This window comes from Pelodiscus sinensis, chromosome 10 (assembly GCF_052426305.1).
Source record: "Pelodiscus sinensis isolate ZL-2025 chromosome 10, ASM5242630v1, whole genome shotgun sequence".
NCBI classification, from domain to species: Eukaryota; Metazoa; Chordata; order Testudines; family Trionychidae; genus Pelodiscus; species Pelodiscus sinensis.
Window position 1 is genome coordinate 6,969,190 of NC_143061.1, and position 25,533 is coordinate 6,994,722.

At 47.5% G+C, this 25,533-nt stretch overlaps 1 protein-coding gene across 5 annotated transcripts in view; it reads right to left on the minus strand.

Annotated features, from left to right (window-relative positions):
* Positions 1 to 1,140: 1,140 nt before the first annotated feature.
* ABCC5 (ATP binding cassette subfamily C member 5) overlaps positions 1,141 to 25,533 on the minus strand; it is an 81,386-nt gene continuing 56,993 nt past the window's right edge. For all 5 annotated transcript variants that reach the window (XM_075938121.2, XM_075938123.2, XM_075938122.2 and 2 more), the window contains 12 exons: positions 20,896 to 21,042; positions 20,341 to 20,470; positions 19,367 to 19,520; positions 19,103 to 19,231; positions 16,692 to 16,878; positions 15,761 to 15,850; positions 11,889 to 12,078; positions 10,802 to 10,961; positions 6,736 to 6,814; positions 6,288 to 6,401; positions 4,410 to 4,574; positions 1,141 to 2,758 (listed from right to left, as the gene is read on the minus strand). In XM_075938121.2, the coding sequence (XP_075794236.2) occupies positions 2,657 to 2,758; positions 4,410 to 4,574; positions 6,288 to 6,401; positions 6,736 to 6,814; positions 10,802 to 10,961; positions 11,889 to 12,078; positions 15,761 to 15,850; positions 16,692 to 16,878; positions 19,103 to 19,231; positions 19,367 to 19,520; positions 20,341 to 20,470; positions 20,896 to 21,042 (1,647 nt within the window). In that variant the 3' untranslated portion in view covers positions 1,141 to 2,656. The remainder of the gene's footprint in view (positions 2,759 to 4,409; positions 4,575 to 6,287; positions 6,402 to 6,735; positions 6,815 to 10,801; positions 10,962 to 11,888; positions 12,079 to 15,760; positions 15,851 to 16,691; positions 16,879 to 19,102; positions 19,232 to 19,366; positions 19,521 to 20,340; positions 20,471 to 20,895; positions 21,043 to 25,533) is intronic.

Below are 25,533 nucleotides of genomic sequence, written 5' to 3' on the forward strand. Positions count from 1 at the left end.
CACTGGCCACGTTTGGGTCTGGCCCTGCAGCTTAAGACTTAATCTTTGTATTCATGCCTGTCAGTGTGAAAGCTTTTTGCATATAGATTTGCGTGTATATGCAACCACACTTAAGTTGCAGCCCTCTGCATGTGCCAGGAGTATCATTATGGCCCCCCAGGGCTTCCAAAGTTGAGTAGCCCTGATCTAAGTCCTTACATCCTGTTTCTCTGGTCTGATATGGCTGCTCCCCACGACTCATACGCTACCTCTCTTACCCGAGCCACTTCCTTGTGCCTCCTAGCTCTCCCCCGCTCCCCACCACGCTGAATCCACTTCTCCCCCAGTTCTTGTTCAAAGAGCTGCTCATGCCCTTAACTGAAAGTGCCCATTCTTTGGAGGGAAACCTACTGCTCACCTTTGTCCTCAAGGCAGCAGATCCATCACAGAGAGCAACAAAGGCCAGTGAAGTGCTCTGATGGAGAGCACTGCAGGAGCGAACACTGTCCCTGGTCCCCCAGCCTGAATACGCTTTGCTCAGGTTATTGCTTGTGGCAAGTACTGCAATAGGAGGCGTGAATGATGCTTTATGTGCTGCTCATCTGCAGGCTGACTGCCAGATAATGTTGCTACTTTTGTGGTTTCCCTGCAATAGCAATGGCTGGGCTACGAGCCCCAAGTTCTTCGCTATTATACTCAGGCCTAGGTCTGGCAACTCTGTATGGAACACACTCCCGGAAATACAAGGGGTGGTGCAGACAGAGAATGGGTGTTTGAGGAGACCTGGGCATAAGCAGGATGCAGTTTAGGCAAGTAGGGTGGTTAAGTACGCTCTACAGTCCTCTCTCAGGCTTCACTCCTACTACAGGATAAAATATAATGCCATACTGAGGTCTGCTCTGCTCCCTGTCCTCCTCAGCGCTTACATTTGTAGCTTACATTGCCCCGTATCAGGCAACGTGGAAATAAACCACTGTACTCTTCTAGAAACTGATCCATCCTAAAGGGAAAGTCAGCTGCAGATGAGAGTTCTGTTGATGAACCAAACAGAGAGCAATTCAGCAGCGGGGCTTCCACCCATGCCCACAAAGGCCCGGCTGTTCAGCACTGACTTACATGCCCCCTCTCCCCCCTCCAAAAAAAATGGCTTCACGCAACGAGTGTACAAAACCCAAAATAGTTTTATTCACTTTTTCGGATTTTTGCCTCGACAAGACATTTTGCAAACATGCTAAGGCTACAAAATGTCCAAGTTGACAAAGACATGCAATGCTGACCATTCGATAAGTCACAGCTATAACTGGAGTAGCCATGCCCACCTGGGCCCCTGGAACAGGGATGGTGTACAGTAATCATGGTAACGTACCACACAGGACTCAGCAACCTGAGGTAGGTCTCTTTACAGTAAGAAAATAACTTCCTTCCAGTGTCACACCCTGATCAGCAGGAACCTGTTCAAAGTTGCAGAAGACTTTGGGGGTTAAGTTAATAAGTGTGTAGGACTGAAACAGGAAATGCTGATGTATTTTAAGCATAGTGTAAGTGAGCAGCACGAAGAGTGTTATGTATTCCATTAAGAACCAATCTAAACCTGTAAGGAGCATTAGCAGCTTCAAGATAAAGGATTCAGCTGGAGCAGCATGGGACAGAAACGACTTTACTGCCAGCAACCTGGGGTTTGGATTTGAAGGTCAAAGAGCAATTGTTTTACTGTAGGTTGTTCTATGAACATTTAGATTCTAGTCACGAGTTAGATCAGCAAAGCAGGCAGAGTTTGGTTACTGTAATAGAAACGGACCCCAAACTCCATTCGGACAGTAGGGAAAGAGCTGCATTCCCATTATTGAACCAGGACGCTGCACAAGAAAGAGCTGCTGCATTCCCACGATTGCACCAGGACAGAGTGACCATGCAACATTCATGTGACCCAGAGTGGTCTTCTCCTCAAACCACTCAGGAGCCTGTAAAAAGCTACCCTGGGAAAGCATCATGAGAAGCAGCAGCAGCTGCCACCGTGAACATTAGTGATGCTCCAAACAGCTTTGACAACAGCTACGATGCACTAGAGTTACACCACAAAGTCCTTCCCCCCCTGTGCAGGACGACAATGATGGGACGCTGAAGGACATTACTGCAAAGCTTCACTTCCATTCAGACACGCAGAAAATCCGGCACTACGAAAAGACCAACCGTAAGAGACAAAATGGCGTCTGATACAGTCTGATAACAAAGCCAGCTCTCTAGTACCGTAAACTGTACAAAAATGATAGAAAAGAATATGCACTGTTATTAATACAGTGCTCATTTTAATATAAAATAAACAGCTTACATTTCCACTGTAAATATAGGCTATGTACAGAATTATGTATAGATATAGCTACATGTATAAAGCTTCATTATAGGCCTCTGATACATTTATAACTATGGCTCCCTGAGCCACTTGTAGAGTGCATTTAGTAACAAAAAAAATTTAGTAATATGAATATGGAATAAATACAATAAAAACAGGAAGAATTCTTACAGGGGTTTAAAAAGTCTCCAGCTTGACACATTGTGCTAAAAATTAAAAAGATGGAAAGGCAATAATCTGCTTTGAGAATGAGGAAGAGGCGGAGGAGTTGGCCTGCCACAGGCAGGGAGTGGAACCCTCCAAATTAAAGTGACTTGATCCTGAATTTTAGCCCTTGACAGCAACCTTGTTATCTGCAGCAGCGAACATGGCATAGAAGCGCGAGTTCTCATTGGCCAGAAGGGCAGACGGAGTGTCGAATTCCACTACCTATAACAAACAAGGTGGGGAGTTGGCATTAATGACATTCAGCATGAAGCAGGTTACCAGAGCAGAGGGAATGCCCACACCACAGTGAGGAACCAGGGGACTCGAAGCAAGGGACCGAGCCCAGGGCAGTTATATTCCAAGCCCCAATCGGACTGCCCGCCCACATCGCCTGCAGAGGCCACACAGACGGACGGCACGATTCCATGGATTCCCACCTGCTAGAAAGGCTGAAACGGATGACAGCCGCCTGCTTGGCTCTTTATCCGGGCCTCCTCTTGCAGATCTGGCTTTAGCCTGCTAATGGCGCCCACTTTGAGACTTTTGATTGTGTTCTGTGAGGACTGAAACCTCTTTTCCCTTCCCTCTGGCATTTTCTTACCATCATCAAGTTTCAATTTTTTCCCCAAGCACCCAGTTCCCCAGGAAGCGTCCTTGCCTAAAGGGCACTGTTCCGCCACAAAGGAGAGGGCGCAGGACAAAGAGGGAGGCATGAAGGGCACTGGGCAGTGGAGGAAGGCAACAAGAGCAAGTGATTACCCAGATGGCACGGATGCCTCTTGGTCCCTTTACCACATTCGCCTTAAAAGTCTGGATGTGGCAGCTGCTCCATGGGCCAGCCAGGCTTTTAATGAGAATTCGTGCTCCTACCTCCCTGCCAGCCCAGCGTGCAAGAGCAAATTTTGACACCCCCCAGAAACAGGACAGTGATCATTGGCATGGTTCTCAAAGTGTGAACCGCAGACCACTAGTGGTCTGTAACAGTCCTGCAGGTGGGCCCTGGGCTCGGGGCTTGCCCCCCATCTCCCTGCAGTGGGGAGCCCCCGCTGGTGCTCCAGCCTCACATGTCCCCTCCCCCCATGCAGTTGGCTTCCTACTGTGGGGGTGAGGGAGAGCCCTGAGCCTCGCAGTCAGATCCAGCTTGTGAGGGGAGGAAGCACGCTGCCACTCCCCCTCCCTCCTACCTGAGGAAACCACTTATCTGACGGCTTTCCCCGCTGCTCCCATTGGCTGGAATCCCAGTCAGACCCCCCACCCCAGTGATCCAGATGTGGAATAGTCTCTTGGGGGAGGGGAAGGGCAGGGGTACGTCTTGACACTTGGAACATTTCAAATGAGACTGGACAAAACACTAGGAATGTACAATAGCAAGCAACCCTGCATTGGCTCCAAGAGGCAGACTTGATGGGACCCAATGGCTCTTTCCTTCGCTGACATCTAGGACTTCACAATATTTTTCATGTATTGAGTGGACTGTACAGAGCACCCACGTGAAAATCTGAAGTCTCTCGCCCAGCCAGCTGTTACTGTAGGGCTGCACAACAGCACTAGGGCAAACAGCACTGCACCCTAATGGAGATACAGGCTGCTCGCAGACACGTTGGAATTAACTGGCCTGTGGCGTTGTGGAGATTGCTCCCTCGTACCTGCTTCTAGATGGGCTGGGTGTTTTTAAAAGAGACATGGGAGAAGGAAAATCTGGGCTTGATGGCGCAGTCCCTTATCCCAAGTCCTCGGGCTAGAGCCAGAGGGGTAAAAACACACAGCTACCAATACCACGGCTTTCCACACTGGGGAGGCACAAGCGCAGCTGGCTATGCAAGCACCAGCACGCTGCCAAAGTAACCAACAAAGGCCAAGTGCTACTAGTTACCTGTCCTTGTGTTAGCACCATGATCCGATCGGAGCCCAGCACAGTGTGCAGACGGTGAGCAATTGTCACCATAGTGCAGTCTGCAAATGCCTCCCGGATAGTCTCCTGAATTAGTATATCTGTCTCTGTGTCCATAGCAGCTGTTGCTTCATCCAGTATCAAAATCTGCAAGCAGCACATAAAGCAGGCTGTTAGGTTACAATGTACCCACTTCCCCCAGTACAGGGGCACTCACAGCCTGGGCTGAAAATACACCTGCTGATTGCCATGACAACAAGGATGACTGATAAGCCGAACATTGCCACTTGCGCTTGAGGAAAGCATCTTGTGTATGGCCTTGGGCACAGTCACTCCCTGGGCCTTATCTGCTGGGAGCATTTTTTGACTGCATGTCCCACGGCTCTGTAATAGAAGGGGCTGTGGCTCAGGGCCAAACAACAGACCCATTCGGTTCCGTATTCAGCATCTGAATCTCAGATGTGAACGTTAAGCGTTGAACTATTCCTGACGGAACAAGCCCCTCTAGGTCTCTCGGGGAAGAGCTGTTGGAGAGAGGACAGGATGAGCAGAAGCTAGGCTGTTTGCATTCCTCATCAGCTACCTCTGACTTAAACCACTGTTCTGTACAACTGCTCACTCCTTGAAGAGCATTAATGCTGGTGCCGACTTGGCAACAGGTCTCACTAGCTTGTGTCAGGCAACCAGCCTGAGAAAGGAAGAGATTCCTTACCTTTTCCCACATCCCGCCCTGCTTAGCTGAAGCCCATTACCACAGAGAAGAGGCAATAGCTCAAACACTGCAACTCAGATAGGATTTATTGTTCCATTTAGTCTCTGCTTCCCCGTTTCCATACAGACAATTCCCCTTGTACAGACTTCTGAGGATACCTCCTCTCTAGGTTCCATCCCCACCTGGAATTAGTCAATTTTGTGCCTTAATAGCCCAGAGAGGGTCAATATTAAACAGACTCCCTCTTCCCTGTTCAGATCCAGACAGACAACCACACTACAGGAATGGCAGCTCACCAAATCTCATCGGCTAAGCTAGGGGGGGACATGGTATTTAATGCACTACAAGACAGACCCAGGGCACTGCAGATGGAGGTGTTGGGATCTTAGAGGAGACCAAAGGTCCTGCCCCAGCTTGCACTAACTCTGATGGCCCAAGTTGTGGTGTGGAAGTGGGAGGGAGGTTCACTGTACTGATGGAAGTGCCCTTTTTTGACAACATACAAACACAGAGGAGGTAAAAACTCGATGGCAGTTAAAAAGAAAAAGGCAGCTTAACCCTGAGTCCTGGTCAAATTCCACTTGGGTCCATCTGTTCTGAGCTACCTAAAATCCTTTCTTCACTGAAGTTATTATTCAGTGGCCCTCCGAAACAAACAAAAGCCTTTATAATTAGGGCAGCGTGGACTGGCCCTGTGTTCTACCCCTGGGGGTTACATTTCAGTGGAAGGGAAAGTGATCTTTATGCTGAAAGCAAAACACTTAGATACCTTCTGGATGAACGGAGCAATGTAAAATGTCAGCTCCGCAACCATCTTGGCCAACACTACCAAAGAGAGGGAGACAGGACTTAGTGCTCTCGTGCAACAGGCCCAAGCCCTAATACTAAGCCACAAGAACAGCCTAAGACTCTTGCTACTCATAAGTAACATCTCTCTGGACACAGCACTTGGGAGGCCTGTGCATCCATCTGCCCAAGGAATGCCTGCCCCACTCTCCTAACCCCACCTACTCCGAGGGTTACATTAACTGCCAGTGCAGCTGCCTGGACAGCAAAGGAATCATAACAAGGATGAAGTCGGCCCAGAGAGAAGTCTTCTCATGCTGCAATGACTGATCTCTCCAGCCAGGTCTCCCTCAGACACTCACCTTGCAGCGACGCAGCAAGACTCTGGCTATGCACAGTAGCTGTCTCTCCCCCACAGAGAAATTCTCCCCATTTTCCATCACTTCTGCTTCCAGTTTCATGGGCAGCTGAACAACCTGACAGGGGAAAAAGGGGAAAGATTGAGGTCACTGTAGTGAGATGTTGCACCACCACCAGGCTCTCCCAAGTGCTTTCGCCCCTCCATTTCCCAGAAGAAATCGCTCACACTAAAGCACATACAGAACTGGGACCCGTTTAACTTAATAGGCATGATAGCTTGAGTGTCTACTCAAGGCCAAAATGCCTCATGTATTATTAATATGAATATGAGATCGAAATCGATCTTCAAGTCTTTGAAAGGGGCAGTGGCTACTAGGGGGGGGCACAGATAAGATCTTTGTGTGTAACATAACCACGCCCTTCTCTTCTCCCACAGTGCATAAAACTTACACACTCCTTCATGTGAGTCCTTTCCAAGGCATCCCAGATTTGCTCCTCGCTGTACTGGTTGAAAGGATCCAAGTTTGATCTAGTGGATGAGGAAGAAATTGTAAGAAGAATCTTTCACCAATTCAACACTGAATGTCAAAAGTGTGGAGAAGATGTCAGCAGACTGGGTATTCACATGGATGTGATTTCTGAATATGTTGCAGGCCTTTATGAATGAGACTTGTTCGCTTACTTTAAGCTAATGTTTACCTCTTGAAATCATTAGAGAGTTCTAGTCTAGCCCTACATGTCTAGAATTCTAGTGCAAATTCACAGTAGTATTATCAAAACTGTGGCGTTCTTTTCTCCTCAGTATAGACTAGGGATATTAAAAGTTGTTTAATATGGTAACCGTGTAGCTGCTAAAAATCTTAGCAGCTACACGGATTGCAGATTTTGTATATAGTTTTATACAGCAGAGCCTGCAGCGAAGCCTCCCCAGGAGCCAGCTCAGTGTAATCGATACCATTAGCCAATAAGCATCCTCTAATCAGTTTAACGGTTATTCAGCTACACTCTAATATCCCTAGAATGGACAGCTTATATCCACCCACTGCAACAACAGAATTCACACCACAGAAGTCAGACACTGCTGGCACACAACAGTTAAAATGACTAAAACAAGAATCTGAGGGAAATTTAAGGTACATAAGATCAGCCATACTGGATCACATCAAAGGGCCATCTAGCCCAGTATCCTGTCTTCCGACAGTGGCCAATGCCAGATGCCCCAGAGAGAAAGAGAACAGAATAGATAATCATCAAGTGATCCCTCTCCTGTCACCCATTCCCAGCCCCTGACAGAGGCTAGGGAGCCCATCCCTACCCATCCTGGCTAATAGCCATTGATGGACCTAATCTGTATGAATTTATCTAGTTTCTTCTTGAATCCTGTTACAGTCCTGGTCTTCACAACATCCTCTGGCAAGGAGTTCCACAGACTGACTGTGCGCTGTGTGAAGAAAAACGGTTTTAAACCTGCTGCCTATTAATTTCATTTGGTGACCCCTAGTTTTTATGTTGTGGGAACAAGTAAATAACTTTTCCTTATTCACTTTTTCCATACCAGTCATGATTTTATAGACCTCTATCATTTCCATCCCTTAGTCTCCTCTTTCCTAAGCTGAAAAGTCCCAGTATGTTTAATCTCGCTGTATATAGGACCCGTTCCAACCCCTAATCATTTTTGTTGTCCTTTTCTGAACCGTTTCCAATGCCAATATCTTTTCTGAAGTGAGGCGACCACAGCTGTACCAGTAGTGCATCCGAGGGTACTGAGGGAGTTGGCAAATGTCATTGTGGAGCCTTTGGCCATTATCTTTGAAAAGTTGTGGAGACCGGGAGAAATCCCGGATGACTGGAAAAAGGCAAATGTAGTGCCCATCTTCAAAAAAGGGAAGAAGGACGATCCAGGGAACTATAGGCCGGTCAGTCTTACCTCGGTTCCTGGACAAATCATGGAAGGGATCCTTAAGGAATCCATATTGAGGCACTTGGAAGAGAGGAAAGTGATTAGGAATAGTCAGCATGGATTCACAAAGGGCAAGTCGTGCCTGACCAATCTGATTATCTATGATGAGGTAACTGGCTCGGTGGACATGGGGAAGTCAGTGGATGTGATATACCTTGACTTTAGCAAGGCTTTGGATACGGTCTCCCACAATATTCTTGCCAGCAAGTTAAGGGATTGTGGATTGGATAAATGGACGGTAAGATGGATAGAAAGATGGCTAGAAGGCCGGGCCCAGCCAGTAGTGATCAATGGCTCGATGTCAGGATGGCGGTCGGTTTCTAGCGGAGTGCCCCAAGGTTCGGTTTTAGGACCGGTTTTGTTCAGTATCTTTATTAATGATCTGGATGAGGGGATGGATTGCACCCTCAGCAAGTTTGCGGATGACACTAAGCTGGGGGGAGAGGTAGATACGCTTAAGGGCAGAGATAGGGTACAGAATGACTTAGACAAATTGGAGGATTTGGCCACAAGAAATCTGATGAGGTTCAACAAGGACAAGTGTAGAGTCCTGCACTTGGGATGGAAGAATCCCAAGCATAGTTACAAGCTGGGGACCAACCAGTTAAGTAGCAGTTCTGCAGAAAAGGACCTGGGGGTTACAGTGGATGAGAAGCTGGATAGAAGTCAACAGTGTGCCCTTGTAGCCAAGAAGGCTAATGGCATATTAAGTTGCATTAAGAGGAGCATTGCCAGCAGATCCAGAGATGTCATCATTCCCCTTTATTCGGCTTTGGTGAGGCCGCATCTGGAGTATTATGTCCAGTTCTGGGCCCCCCACTACAAAAAGGATGTGGACACATTGGAGAGGGTCCAGTGGAGGGCAACCAAAATGATTAGGGGGCTGGAGCATATGACTTATGAGCAGAGGCTGAGGGACTTGGGTCTGTTTAGTCTGCAGAAGCGAAGAGTGAGGGGGGATTTGATAGCAGCCTTCAACTTCCTGAAGGGAGGTTCCAAAGAGGATGGAGAGAGGCTGTTCTCAGTAGTGACAGATGGCAGAACAAGGAGCAATGGTCTCAAGTTGTGGTGGGAGAGGTCCAGGTTGGATATTAGGAAAAACTATTTTACTAGGAGGGTGGTGAAGCACTGGAATGGGTTGCCTAGGGAAGTAGTGGAGTCTCCATCCCTAGAGGTGTTTAAGTCTCGGCTTGACAAAGCCCTGGCTGGGTTGATTTAGTTGGAATTGGTCCTGCCTAGAGCAGGGGGCTGGACTTGATGACCTTCTGAGGTCTCTTCCAGTTCTATGATTCTATAGTATATGTTTTTATATAGAGGCAATAAGATGTTTTCGGTCTCATTCTCTATCCCTTTTCCCCAACATTCCGTTTGCTTTTTTGACTGCAGCTGCACACCAAGTGCATGTTTTCAGAGAACTATCCACAATGACTCCAAGATCTAGCTCTTCAGTAGTTGTAGCTAAATTAGTCCCCATCATATTGTATGTATAGGTGGGATTATTTTTCCCAATGTGCATTATTTTACATTATCAACATTAAATTTCGTTTGCCATTTTGTTGCCCAATCACTTAGATTTATGAGATATGTTTGTTGACCCCCTCAAACAACTCTAGTAAATTACTAAGGCATGATTTCCCTTTACAGAAACCATGTTGACTTTTCCCTACCAAATTATGTTCTTCTATGTGTCTGACAATTTTATTATTTACTATAGTTTCAACTAATTTGCCCAGTGCTAATATTTGTCTTACTGGTCTGTAACTGCCAGAATCACCTCTTCAGCCCTTTTTAAATATTGGTGTCACATTAGCTATCTTCCAGTCATTACGCACGGAAGCGGATTTAAAGGATAGGTTGCAAATTCTTTCAGAACTCTCGGGTGAATACCATCTGGTTCCGGGGACTTGTTACTGTTCAGTTTAGAGGAGGTTTTAGAACACATCAATAATGACACCTCCATCTGGAAGTAGGGAGACTACAGAACACAATGGTCATGCCCAACTCACACTCTTCCTATACCCAGCCTGAATTCATATTTCACTTGCTTCTGGGTCACCAAGTTGTTATTTTAAACGCCCGTTAGAATTGGTGTACTAAAATGAATGGTTAGAAGTGTTCTAATTAGTACACCATTCCTAGGCTCTTGCACTACACAGACTGAAGACAGGAGCAGGCCAGTGCCAGAAGACTTGGCTTCTACTCTGAAACAGCACATCACACAGAACAGCTAATGGCAATTCAGTGGTACCATGTCTGCTGTTGCTTAGCAGACCAGGATTCTAATCTGTTTCACTTTGCTACTAATCCACAAGTGGTGCAAAATGCAATGAGAAAATGAACACAACAGAAGGGATGTGGTATGCCACAGAAGAATCAGACAGGATGAACTGCTGTATGTTACACTAACTGAGTCACTCTAGTTCGTGTCTGGGGTTGGGGAAGCACTGCTTGCAACATTTAAAAACTGACTGCAAAATACACCATAGAAATAAACTTTCAAGGTTCAAGTTATCTTACTGGCCCTTTACCATCTCCACTGTCTATGGTCTCACTGACCTCACAGTTCCACTGAACAACACAGGCTCCTGAGGGATTATTGAGAGTTTGCTGCGGAGATCAGCTAAACCAATGTCACTGATTTTCACACCATCAATTTTAATGCAGCCTCCAGACAGTTCAACGAGACGAAACAGCGCCATTCCAAGTGAGGACTTCCCTGAATGGATGGACAGGAGAAAGAAAAAAAAAAAAGTCAGCCATTGGTTCGTGGGAGCAGCAGCTTAGCACAGCCTATACTTCAGGGACAATTTAAAAGAATATAAATGTTTTAAAATATTGATAAAAAGCAGCCTCCTAGGAGTTCTGGTGGGTCTCATTCAGGCTGGGCTTCAAGTCCTAAGCAACAACACTTCCTCATTTAGAAACAAGAATATTGAAACTAACTTCATATCATCCTACTCAATTGTGGTTTTAAATAAAAAACATTTTTCACGTTACTGGCCTCTTCAGAAGAGTTGGGGCAAATTTGGCTGCCACATCCAGGCAAACAACTCCCAGCAAAACAGAAACAAGTATATTAAAAGAAAAAGAGTTGGCTGAGCAGACAAACCCAGTAGCTACTCAATGCTGGGCAGCACCTGTGGTTGGCACTGGAATAAACTGCCTAGGGAGGTTGTGAAATTGCCATCACGGGAGATGTTTAAGAGCAGGTTAGACAAACATCTATCAGGGATGATCCTAGATGGTGCTTGGGGTCTGGACTCAATGACCTCTAATTGTCTCCTCCAGTCTTAGGACAGAAAGGTGTTACTTAGGACTATGCTGGCTGGAGCATAGTTGGATTTTCCCTCTTTGAGAGCAATTTTATTTTTGTTAGAGTCTTCATCTGAGAGAGTCCCACTCCAGGCGTGCAAGTGCCTTATGAGCGTGTTCACAGGGCGCATCCAGGGGGAGGGGGGGAGTATCTGTGTGAACAATTCAAAGAACCAGTTCCATAAGGTAAACTGTTCTTGTCCAGCTGGGAACCCAGCATCCCCTTCAAATGCCAAAGCATCTTTCAGTGGTGCAGCTCAATAAGAGCTAACCCATTATAGCCCCACGTCAGCCAGCAAAGTTATTTAACGTCACCCAAGCCCCACCTCACCTGACCCTGTCCGTCCCACGATGCCAATCTTTTCCTTGGGTTTGATCGTAAAGGACACTCTCTTTAGCACCAGCGGGAGGTTCTCTCTGTACCGCATCTCTGCGTTTTCAAAGACAACTTCACCTTCTTGGGGCCAGTCCACAGGGGGAGCTTTATTCTTAATTCGAGCTGGAGCCTCCAGAGAAAGGGTCTTTAGAAATAGAAAAGAGAACAAAAAGTGTATTTTCCAGTCAGCAAAACACATCCATATGGCAAACTGTTCACTGCAGATCTGAACCGGAGTTGGTTTCTCTGTATTGTAGATTCCCTCCCTTCCTTCTTTTCTCCCTGCTGAGCTAGGGGGAGGGTGGAAGCTGTCCCCCCAAAACAGATCCCAGGTCCCTAGGACAATGCTCAGCATTTCCCCATTACAGGTTCAGCCCCACATGCGGCTTTAAATGAGCATTTAAGGAAGGCAATGTTGCCTAGTGGCAAAGGCACCCGACTAGGCATCAGGAGGCCAGAGTTCAATTTCTGGTTAGAACATAAGAACAGCCATACCAGATGAGACCAAAGGTCCATCTAGCCCAGGATCCTGTCTTCTGACAGTGGCTAATGCCAGGTGTCCCAGAAGGAATGTACAGAAAAAGCAATCAAGTGACCCATCCCCTGTTGCCCACTCCAAGCTTCTGGTTCTGCTACTGGTCTGCTGGGTTGCTTTGGGCAAGTCACGTTCCCCTTCCCATGCCTCAGTTTCCCCATCTGTAAAATGGGACGTTTATTCTTAATTCAAGCTTTATTTTGTAAAAAATGCTTTAAGATCTACGGCTATAAAATACTAAAGAAGGGCTAGATACCGTTTACAGACAGAAACCATGAAGTTCTTGGGAGCCTGCTGTGAGATTTTAGGGCTGTGGAACACAGCAACTCCTTTCAAATCACAATTTCACGGCAAGGCTACATAGTGCCATAGAAATGCTGATTCGCCTACATTTGCTGTGCTATGGTCATGCATTAGTTCTGCACATGGTCACGGGTGATCTATGTACACAACAGTGGTGCAGCCAGAAAGTGGCCCTGACTTCGGATGGATGGGTAATGACGGGGCAGGGTTAAGCCCCAGCACCTGGGCAGAGCGGGGTAAGCCCCGACTCTGCTCTATGGCTAGAGCAGAGTGGGCCGGGGTAAATGCTGGCACCCCGGCTGGAGTGCTGAGTGGAGCAGGATGAGGCTTGGCACCCCAGCCCCATTCCCCAACTGGAGTGCTGGGGTGGCCCACGCGAGCCCACCCATGGCTATGCCCCTGGTACACAACATGTATGAAGTGGATAAAATGTGAAATTTAACACATGGTGCCCCCTACACTTCAACTATCAGCCCAGCTAGGTACTGGGTTTCCTTGAACTCGTAAAAGAAATCTGAGTAGCCACACTGAAAACAAACCAACCCCAGGGCTACAGGGGGCACAGAAGCTGCTGGCCAGGCTGGCACGCAGCAAAAACTGATGGGAAATGACAAGCCAAATGTGATTTACATTACAATCAAAAGAGTCTGAAATCACTTCACAGTCAATGACCCTCTAGAGAGCCAACAAGGTAGGAAATCATGAAAGACTTGTGCTCAGCAGAGGCCAGCCAGGATGTCAGAGACAGGGACTTTGCAAAACCCTAGGAAAGGCCTGGGGTTTGTCACTGAAGAAATGGCCATGACAAACACAGCACTGCTCTGAGTGACACTGGGCCATTCGCAGGCGTGGGAAGGGGCAGGAATGACCTAGATGGTCACCACAGCTTCTGCAGGTAGCAAGCTTCATCTCACACGGCTGCAGAAGATTTTTAGTTTTCTTTTATTTCTCTGAGTAACTACAAAATTGAACTGGTTTCACTCCCTCATACGTGCAGTCTCTTGAGTAGAATAGGAAAAACCATCCTGCATATGGGCTGTTTATAGGCCTGGAGTTTCCAGAGAGCTACCTCTCTAGGTCTATCATCTGAGATCTGCTGACTCACTCACGCCAGATCAACTCTTCTGCATTGCTCCTTAAAAAATTCCACAACTTTCAACATATATTTTACAGCAGGTAGTTGTGTGGAAAGCCAGAGTGACTCAATGGGGACACTGACTTTAAGCACTGAGCGAGGAGAGTCAAGTGTTAAAAAAGCCTCTAATGAAGTCAACCCATAAAGTGACTTAAACATGCTGGAGAGTGGGTATTATGCAGCTCCCCTAAAATACTGGGGGCATTTCCCCCAGTGAGCCCCTCCCACATTTCAGTCCTTGCTGCAGGACACCTTGGCAAATATTCAGAGGCTAATTAGACTTCCCTGCCCTGTACATTTATTTACCAAGCAATTGAATTCTTCGGCCCCAGTCCCGAAAACACTCAGCACATGTTCTTCCAATGCTTACTCATGTCAATTCCAATCAGGTGTGTGCATGCGTGCATGCACATGCACAATAGCCAGAAGATTTTTCCATAGCACCCTCCATCAGGTCGGCCTACGTGTCATCTAGCACCTTCATGGCGCTCAATAGAGGGCCCCTACCTAGTTCCTTCTTACCACCGGTGACAGTTAGCTGGCACGTCCCATAGTCTGCTTCAGCACGCACTCCTCTCTCCACCCTTCGTATATATGAGGAGAAAGAGGAACGGCAGGAAAAAAGCTTCATCCATTCTCAGGCCAAGGCTTTGGCCAATCCAAGCCACCTGCCAGCCCCAAACAGGCCTTTGGACAATGTGGTTGATGACGGCACACCAGAGCGAGAACTAGAACCACCTCTCTTCCTCTTTTCACCCTTACTATCCCACACAGTGGACAGGGGATACTTAATCCAGTTCTGTGCCCTTCCACTCTTCCCCATCTTCCTTCCCTCTGGTGACGCTTCCTATGAAGAACTTCTCTGGGAGGCGCAGCTGCTCCTATTGCTTGGGGAAGTAGAGCAGGTCCCCAAGAGTTAATGGGCAAGGGCTTCTAATACCGAAAGCCAAGAGAGGGCTCGGGCCCATCCTAGACCTGCAGAGACTCAGATTCCTCATGGTCAGCCAGGAGGTTGTCTGAGCTGAAGGCCTCAACATCAGAGCCCCCCCTACACTACGTTCCATAAGAACAAGGTGCAGTTCAGGCCTCATCTGGCTTTCCTCCCAAACATTGTCTCCCTGTTCCACATCATTCAAGACATCTTCCTCCCAGCGTGCTATCCAAAGCCTCACTCCAGCAGCAAGGAGCCAAGCCGTGATGCATTGGACGTCTGCAGAGTGCTAGCTTTCTCCAGCGAGAGAATCAAGCCTTTTGTGGCAGTGGTGGATAGAATGAAAAGTCTCCCTGTCTCCTCCAATAGATTTCATTGAGGATCATGTCTTGCAGCTTCGAGTGCTACAACTTGACACAGGTCCCCGCCCCTCCAATCACTGCACATTCCATCTGGACTCAGGCTTCTTCAACAGTATTCCTGCCACAGGTTCCCACCCAGAGAATCTGCAGAGCAGTGATGTGGTCTTCTAGACATACTATGCAACCAATCAGCAGACACAACGCGGCCTTTGGAAGAGCAGTGCTCCAATCAGCAGTCTGATCCCACCTCCCAAACTTGGGCTTGAGAGCCACCTGATTGAAATGGATGGGAACAAGCATGAAGAAAAAAAAATCTTCCAGCTACCATGCACGTATGCACACACGCGCCAGAGAAGGGGAGTAATCTTTTAACTAAGTGCACCACTCGCCCTAGTGAAGTCCATTTTACACACATGCGTGTGTGCAGGAGCAGGGCTTTATTTTCTATTCTAAGGTAGGTCCCAATGCAGATACCGGCCAGTTCTCCCTCCTCTCACGTCAAGGGCCTGAACAGCACCAGCGAAGGGCACAAGGGGGTAAGAAGGTGAAATGCCACCTTACCTTGATGTAGTGATTAATCCTCTCCACTGAGGTGAAGCGAGCCTCTGTTTCTGAGGCCAGTCTGACTGTAAACTGGAATAACCCTGTTAACTGGGAAAGGGGAAGAGACATGGATGGAACCATTCACATCACAGAATTCCACTGGATTTGTTTATTCTTAACATATCTAAATGCTTTTCATAATCAATAACCAGTGGAACTCAGATGCCTAGCTGCATAATAACCCTACTTGTGGTAGCTTAATAATTAAATATTAGAAGGCCTACAATGTCCATCAGTAATTGTTTTGCCTGGGGATCACCTGAAAAGTCAGCAAGGTGATGCCAGACACTTAATGTTAATACTATTCTCTTATTGGACCAACTTCTCTCGGTGACAGAAACAAGCTTTCAAGCTTACACAGAGTTCTACGTATGTGCAATAGCCTGTTTCTCACACCAGCAGAAGTCGGTCCAGTAAAAGATATTACCTCACCCACCTTGTGTCTCTAATATCCTGGGACTAACATGGCTACAACACTGCATAATAGTAAAGCTCTTCGTTTTGTAGTTTCACCTTATTACAACAAGGGGGCACAAAGCCCAACAACAGAAGTTATAGCCATGTATTCTAAGATCAAAGATAGATCAAAGTAATACCTCATGAGGCCTCCGATTGGCCAACGTGCATGTTAATTCTCTAGAAATAGCCAGGAAAGAAAAACATGCAATATGCGATCAAGCACTCAAAGCAGCAACAATCTCACACTCCTCCCAGCTGTCCCAAACCCCTTGGAAGGGCCCTAATCCTTGATCACTATTGCTCCATTATCAACAGAACCATCAGTGTGTCTGCCCTCTCCCATAACACTGCATTCAGTCAGCTGCACCAGCATGCACCACAGTTAGAGATTCAGTCAGATTCTAGCGCACAGATGTGGACAGCACCTCACCTGGACAGCGTAGGAGATGGCAAGCCCAGCGTATGCGGGAGGAATCTGGCCATGCATTAAGACAATCATAAGGCCGGTGGTGGTGATGAGGGCAATGCTGATCACATCCAGCCGTATGGCCAGCCAGCGCATTGCACAGCTGAACAAGTAAAATGGTGCTTGATTGTCATCCAGCAGTTCTTGGTATCTGGAAGCAGAGAAGGGAGAGATGTGTAGCAGCTGCATCTCTTTGAAGTTTTACATTTAATGATGCCACTTTTAATGCTGCTGCATGAAACTGATATCAGAACTCATTGAGATGGACTAGCCCTGGTTCTTGCCTCTCATGCAGTGCACTCTCCAAAGCAGATGGGTGGCCACTTCAGACAGGGAACAGAGATTCATTCACTCACACTCACACCTTTAACTCTCCTATATCACCTGGGAGATCTGCTTATCTTTGTGGTTCAAGCCAAGAACAAGCTGAGAAATAGGCCACAACCGATGGCTCAGGATCCAACTCCTTTCCCCACAAACTGAGCTACGTTGTGACGGGGCATCTGCCCTGCACTGGCCCATTAAGGGGTTAAAACCCAGCTCTAGGTGAGGGCTGGAGCCAAAGAGCAAGCAGCTGCAGCAGGTAGCTGCCAATTAGGGCCCAGCGGAGGTGCCTATAAATAAAGGCTCATGGAGCAGAGCAGAGACACTCTTGCTCTGGCTGGGGAGCAGGAGGGACCTCGCTGCTAGGGAAGTTGGAGGCTTCCTGATTTAGAGCAGGGCTGGGGAAAGTCAGGCAGAGCTGGGGAAGCTCTGGTCAGGCAAGCTCCCAGGCTGCAGGGCCCGAAGCAAGGCCTCAGGGTACTACAGCTGCAGGAAGGCAGCCAGGGCAGGCAAAAGCAGCAGGTCCACACCCCCTTGCCAATGATGGGTGGCCACTTCAGACTGCAGTTTGCCCCTGTGGCAGGGGCTAGATGAAGACTGGCAGTGGGTCACTGAGGCAAGGTGGATATAGGGGGACTGTGGGTCCCCAGAGGGGAGGACTCCAGAGAGTGGGGGGCACTGCGGTAGGGCAGTACCCAGGTAGGAGGGTGCCATGGTCTGGGAGAGACTTGGACCCCGATAGAGTGGTAGAGAACAACAAGTAACAGCACGTGAGACATCAGCCAGAAGGGGGAGCTCCAGCACAAAAAATGCTAATTCCCTGAGTGACCAGCAGGAGGCGCTCTTGGTGGTGAGGCCAGCTGTTAAATATCTTCCAGGAGAAACTGAAGAGTTACAAGCAACTAACCACATAAAACCTATAGTGCCTCAACACGAGGGATGTAACGAGTATTCATCTAACCAATAAGCCTAGGCTTACTGGTTAATCGAGTTGACTACTCGCATTTCCCCTCGCACCTGCTGCCTCTGTACCAGGGGAAGCAGGAGCCAGTGCCAGGAGGAGCCAGCTTAAAAACCTGTTCCCCCCCGCACCATCACTGTGGTGCCACTTGACCACCCCCCCATTATGCCGCCTATATCAAAGGCAGCAGTGGGAGGTGGGGGGGGAAGCAGGGGAGTCTGCTCCAGCAGCAGCAGGGTTGGCCTTACCATGAGGCAAACCATGAGGCAGCTGCCTCAGGTGCCAGACTGTGGGGGGCACCACTAGGACCCAGAGTGTAGAAAATTGTGTCTGCTGCTGGTGCAGATGTATTCTCTCTGCTCTAGATGCACAGAGATGGTGGAGTGCTGTGCTGGAGGAAGGAGGGCACAAGAGACAAAACAGGCAGGCAGGCGAAAAGGTGGCATGTGGGGGCATCATTTGAGCTCCCCACCTCAGGTGCCAAAACGTTGTGAGCCAGCCCTGAGCAGCAGCCTCTGTCCATGGGGAGCTCGGATGTCAGGGGCTGCAGCCACCCCACACTGTTGCCTCTGTATCAGAGGCAGCAACATGGGGCAGCAGACAGCTGGTCTGCATGGGGAGCTGGTTTTTAAATTGGCTCCCCTTGTGGACCGACTCGCGCCTGGCATCCCCGCACTGCTGCCTCTGATACAGAGGCAGCAGTGTGGGATGGCAAGGGGCTCCCTGGGAGTGGGACCAGAGCATACTGGCTGCCAGCCTCACCCCTGGAAACTACAAAATAATCAACTGATAGGAATTCATGCGGTTAGTTGACAATTCTGGTACCTGATAGCTAACATCCCTACACAACACTGAGCACAGAGGTACCATTTCAGAAGATATTGTACACAGATAGCATTTAACAACACTCGTTGATTGTAACAGATATTAGCATCTTATCTGTGGTTCCAGCTTTGCATGGAACAAGGAAACACGGCTAAAGGAAGGTGACTGTGAAGGCTAGAGGTTCACAAGACCAGCTGCCAGGTTTTCAGATCCTGTCACACTGGCTCACACCAGCTTTATCCCATGCCAAATAAACCATACCGACCTGTGCAGGAATTCCTGCCCTCTGTTGTATGCGTGGATTGTAGAGAGACCCTGTATGCTAGACGTAATGTGAGACAGGAACGGAGACTGTGTGATGTTGTCCAAGCGCTTCAGCTCACGAATGAAGACTCTGGAATATAGAAAGGGGCAGCTTGGAGGAACGCACACAACCATCCATACCGCACTGCGCCAGCCTGAAGAATACATTGCCCAATTCACTTATGACAGGGAGGCTCTGACCCATGGAAGTGACTGGTGAGCTTACCTAGACACAATGTGCAAGATTGTGAAGAGGATGAGGAGGGGTCCCACTGCCACCAGAAACCATGGAAAGACCCCAGCGATCACCCCAGCGCAGAAGAATACCAGGATGACATTCTGAATGAACATTTCCGCTTGAAAAGGCAAACGCACATCGACTGGAAGAGATGGAGAGAGAAAAAAGGGAGGCCTTGGGAACAGGGAGCCACATCACCTAAACAAAGCAATCCAGTCCAGCTTCCACAGGATCACACCCTTTCGGGACACTGGTTTCCAAGACTTATTTAGGTATAAAGTCTTGCTCTTTAAATGAGGGTCTTTGTCTTCTACAGTGCTAGCGATCTTCATACTTACTCCTCCCTTTGCCCCACAAATAAGGTCGCTGTTGCAGCACGCTTTGCTCTTAACTTGCCATAAAAAAAGGCACCAAGGTTTGGATGGGATCGAGAAGGTGGAAGATCAGGAGCACCAGGACATGACTGGAGTCACCAAAACCAACTTTATTACGTAGGGCCTGGCCAAACCTTCAAATCCTGCCCGCATCCTTCTTTCAAAACAATCTAAGAGCTTCTGGTGCACAGAGAAGTGAACATTTTTATTTTGGAGGTGAAAACATACCAAAAAACCCTGCAATAGATCAAATTCATTTCATCCTAGTAATCCTGTTGGCAGTACCCCAGCACTAGCTGGTGAGGGCTATGTGCACCAGATTTATGCATGAAATTAGTTTGCTATATTTCTTTTTGGTCTGATCTGATTTGTGGCTTTCCACTCACAGGAGATACCCTATAGCCTAACCCTGAGATGGCCCAATTACTGATTTGTTTATTTCAAATATGCCATGTACACCAAAGGCTTGTAATATCTAGACACACTTTCAGGTTATCTTTGTCTCTGCAGCCAGTGATTAGCATGCACATGTGATTTTACTGGGAGGTCTGAACACAGACTGTGTTCTGTTATGGCAGACAGACATACCTTCATCCATATCTCTGGAGAACCTATTGAGAATCCGCCCAGTGGGTGTCGTGTCAAAGAACTTCATGGGGCTGCGAAGAATCCGTCGGAAGAGCTCATCATGGAGCCTGGAGGAAGCTCTAAGTGTTCCCTGGTGACACAGCAAAGAAGGCTACTGGGGGCGTGTAGGGATGTCTGGCTAGGCTGTCATTCACTTCATGCCCACCACCAAGCAACTGAGCTGCCGTGCTGTGACCAAGGGGCCAAACCTCGCATCAGTCACCACCAAAAGTAAATCTCTGCTTTTGCAGTCTTGAAGGCAGCTACAGAGTCTGTGCTACTATGTAGTAAAAGGAAGATAACGATCCGAAAGAGGCTTTAACAGTGAAGATGGTAGTAGCCCCAGGTGAGGGAAGGTTGCAGTCAGCTTATGCTTGGGCTGGCCCAAATTCGGGAAGTCTTTCTTGGGCGCTGAAGGCAGCCTCCTCACAATAATACCAAGAAAAGAGACTCAAAATGCCAGCAGCCCCAGCCATGCAGAAACAGAGGGAAAAGACAATTGGCCTTGGTGCGTACCTTGACAAAGACAATCCCACGAACAGCTTTCAGAATCAACATGACTGCCATAGAGAGCGCATAGATGCCGGCATAGTAGCGCATGTGAGGGTTGTCTTTCATACTGTTGCTCACAACAGTTTCATTTCCCAACGTCATGGTGGTGTTCTGTGGGAAATCCAAGATCCCAGTTACATAGTTGTACAAGAAGAGCAGGCCAAAGGCTCACCGTGCCTGGGGCAATTTAAGGACTCTCTCTAGGGTATATATTTTTAAAAAGACAAGACAGTTTTTTATTTTAAAATTTTTGCATGGAAAAAAACCATGGTGAATCTGGAGTGGCAGAGAAATCCAAGTCCTCTCACACACACCCCAAAAGGGAAACTTGCTATTCTCAAATAGAAACCCAAGATCCTTTTAACTGACTCAATGACATAGCCACTGTCTGCCTACATACGCACCTCAGATACAAATCCATGCCAGCCATGCCCCAGCGCATCATTACACAAAGCATTGTAGGAACACACAATGATCCCCCCCGGGCTTGATACAACGACCCTTTTATCTTTACTGCAGCTGCATTTGGGACTGAGTATTGTATCAATAAATTGGGTCTATCAATATGCCCAGATCACTCTCCTTCTACTCAACTAATCCAGTGGTGTTTAACTACCGGTTTAAGATGTTATTTCTACCCAACCACACCTGGGTATGCTTTGGCACATGGTATTTCACCTGTAGCTCCATCCCCCCCAATCATTGTCAGAAAATGAAGTGACTTTTCATGTTATAGCCTCATCTCAGTCATTAAGCCAGTAGTAATACATAACAATTAAAATAAAGACCAGTCTTCAAACTTCCATGAAAAGAATGCACCCTAACTCCAACTCTCTTCTGCCTGTAAGTCTCCTGAATTAATCTCTCTATGTAAGTCTTCACTACAGGCTGGATCGATGGGCAGTGGTTGATACAGCGGGGCTCAATTTATCACATCTAGTCGACTGCTGAATGCTTTCCTGTCAACTCTGGTACTCTGCCAGAATGAGAGGAGTAAGGGGAGTTGATGGAAGAGTTTTTGCTGTCGATCCTGCATGGTGTGGACTCAGGATGTAAGCGACCCAGCACCATCTCTACGAAGGGCAGAGGAGGCAGGGGAGTAGCGGGGACTGGGCACAAGCTGGGAATCAGCTGATGCCCAGCTGTTGCCCAGTCTCAGAGGCAGTGCCTCTTCTTTTTAAATGTATCCAGCTCTTAATACATTTAAAAATCAGAAGCGCAGCGGGGAGGACCCAGTGCGAGCTGGGACAGCTGATTCCTAGCTTGCACTGGGTCCCCACTACTGCACATCAGCCTTTTAAATATATTAAGAGAGTGTGCTGGCTCTTAATACATTTAAAAGGCAGAGCCGCAATGGGGTTAGCTCCCGGGGCCAGGAGCTAACCCCTCTGTGGCTCCTCTACTTATCGACTAACCCTAGTCGATGGAGAATCCGTCGATTAAACTAAATTGAACATCCCTAGTGTGGACCCTACAGTAAATGGATTTATGCTACATTAATTTGACTTACACTACTAACAATTCGAATTGTATAACCTAGATCAACCTGTCCCCATACTGTAAACCTGCCTACTAGCTGTATTTAGGGTATTTAAAGTTTCATGTGAAATTTTATCTAGGAACTTTCTGAAAAAAAATCTAGATACTGAGTTGATATGATGTAGTATGTTGTCTTCAACACTGAACAGGAAACAGATTCTTCCAAAAAAGGAGCAAGAACCCTACAAGTAGGGAAATGTACAATAATTTGAGCCCCCAGCCATCCCCTGAAGTTCTCACCCTAATCCCTAGTAGTTAAAAGAATGTCTTAAATACTGAAGCAGGATTTTGTATTCCTTCCAAAACTCCTTGTTTTTATTAACTGTTATAATGGTAAATATACTCGTTACCCATACAAACCCTCAAATATTCTCTGAATCTTACTTCAGACTCACATTTCATTTAGAAAACTAATCACACTGGGCTTTTTTTGCAGCCCCCGGGTACATTAATAATAATCTGTAGAAAGTCTTTGATACTGCTAATGATTTGATTATATGACCTCTAATCTCATTCTCTTTCACATATGGTACTTGACGCTTTACTGACCTTCATCCTTGCCAGATACTTACTCAATTTCAGTCTTCTCTTTTTTCTCATTATTACACAAGCACACAAATCGGGAGCTAACAGCGGGCTGTTAATACTCTCCTTGAACATGGAGCTATTGTCCCTCAGTAGAAAAGCATTCCTGTCACTCTATAAGGGCTGGTGGACTTGTAGGCACCCCCAAACTTGCTACAGCCACTGTAGGGATGTTAGCAAGTAGTCTACTACCCGATAAGCAAAAGCTTATTGAGTAGTCAACTGGAGTCTCAACTACTCGTTCCTCCCGCCCCATGAGAGGCAGCAGGGGGAGGGAGAGCAGGAGATGGTGCTGGGGGGAGCCAACTTAAAAGCTAGTTCCCCCCCAGCACTGTCTCCGTCGTGCAGCCTGTCCCCCTGGCCAAACGGGGGCTGCTGCTGCCAAGTCACCCCTGTCTGCGGCAGCCCGGGCTGGCCACAAACAGGGGCTGCTCCAGCAGCAGCCCCTGTTCACAGCGGACAGGGCTGTCTGCCACGGACAGGGGCTGCTGGACTCAGCCCAATCCTGGACCGAGCAGTCCCAGCTCACACTAGTCCAGGACCCTGCATCTCTTCATTTTAAATGTAGTAAGAGTCCAGCAGCTCTTACTACATTTAAAATGCAGAAGTGCAGCACAGGTGGCTCCCAGAGCTGGCACGAGCCAGGACTGCTCAGTCCCAGCTCAAGGCGCTACCTTGAGCACTTACTGACTAATCATGTAGTCTATACAAGTTGTATCGATGACACAGTTAGCATTGGCTACACAATTAGCCAGATAACCGCAATTTAATTCCTTCAACTACTGCTCCCCAGAGCTGGGCATGCAGTTCCCGCTGCACGACAGTCGTCCCTTCTTTGGAAACCTGATCCATCACTGGCAGGGCACTTGGGGAGCTCACCCACAGCCAGAGATGGCCATGCCTGGGTGAGTGTCTGCTAAACTGGAGTGGGCAGCCTGTGCTGGTGGCGCTGGCTCAGGAGAGGGAGCTGCAGCTTTTGCTGTGGGACTGAACAAGCATTCAGGCTCTTGAGTGCTTGGGTTAAAGAAACAGCAAGCTACCCATTCTCTACACACACACACACCCACACACACACCCACACCACCACACCCACACACACACCCACACACACCACACACACACACACACCCCCACACACACCACCCACACCCACACACACACACACACACACACACACACCCCTCCACATTTACTCCCCTCCCCCCGATCTGGCAGTGCCTCATTCATTGCGTGCTTGTGTGTGTTCATTGCCAGTGCATTGAGTTAGGAGCCAAATTGCTTTGGATACTTTCAAAACAACTTGGTTCGCTGCAGTGGCACTAGAGCCACAGGAAGAGTGATTCCCCCCACCTCCCGAAACCCAACTTTACCGATGTTTTGAATTTTCAGATTATTAGATTGAAGTTTGGTTTGACTGGAGGGGAAATATGGGCTTGGTGGACTAGGGAAAAAAGGTTGACTTAATTTTGGATGGTTGGTCATTTTGTTTTAAATAATTGCATAGGGGGTAGCTTGGGGTTTTTTGCATGTACAAATGACTAATTTTAAAATATAATGTAGTACACAACCCAATTTAAAGTAATTTGAAATTCGTATTATATAGCCAGTGATTTTTGCATTTATTGGCTTCTTTTTTTCCCGCTGTTTATTTCTGATCTCGTTTTTCTGTCCTGCAACATAGCTAAGCACCTCTGTTTATTTCAACAGCCCTAGGTAACTGTGCTTCATTACCCATTGTCATAGGCCTACATTTTTTACCTTCCCTCAGTCGCATCTTATTAAAAAATAGATTAGAGCAGTTTTTTGCTCCCTATAATCTAACTTTTTTTCCCTAGCAGCTAATTTAGAACAATGGGTCATTTATCCCCACTGGTTTGGACGTCCATGCTGGAACACCACAGATCATCACCACACTACCAGGAATGAATTTTACATAATCCACACAAGTTCTCTCCTCCACCTATTTAAATGCCAGCCAAGTTTCAGTAATGGGTATTTTGATAACATGCACACTAGCCAGGCTATTTCACTTAATGACCTTCCCTTATCATGCGTGGCCTTCAGATCCTTAAATCTTCCCAGACTCAATCTAAGCCTCTCCAATAGGAAAATGCTGCATCATCCTAGGTTGTCCTCTCCAGCGCCCAAACTATTCTTAATTATTAATATCTCACCGCTGACAAAATAAAAGGGTTGTCCCACTGGCTGCTCATACTGACAGCAAAATGATCTACAAAATCATAGAACACTAGAACTGGAAGGGACCTCGAGAGGTCATCGAGTCCAGTCCCCTACCCTCACGGCAGGACCAAGCACCATCTAGACCATCCCTGAGAGATGTCTTTCTAACCTGCTTTTAAATATCTCCAGAGATGGAGATTTCACAACCTCCCTGGGCAATTTATTCCACTGTTTAACCACCCTGATAGTTAGGAAGTTTTTCCTAATGTCCAACCTAAACCTCCCTTGCTGCAGTTT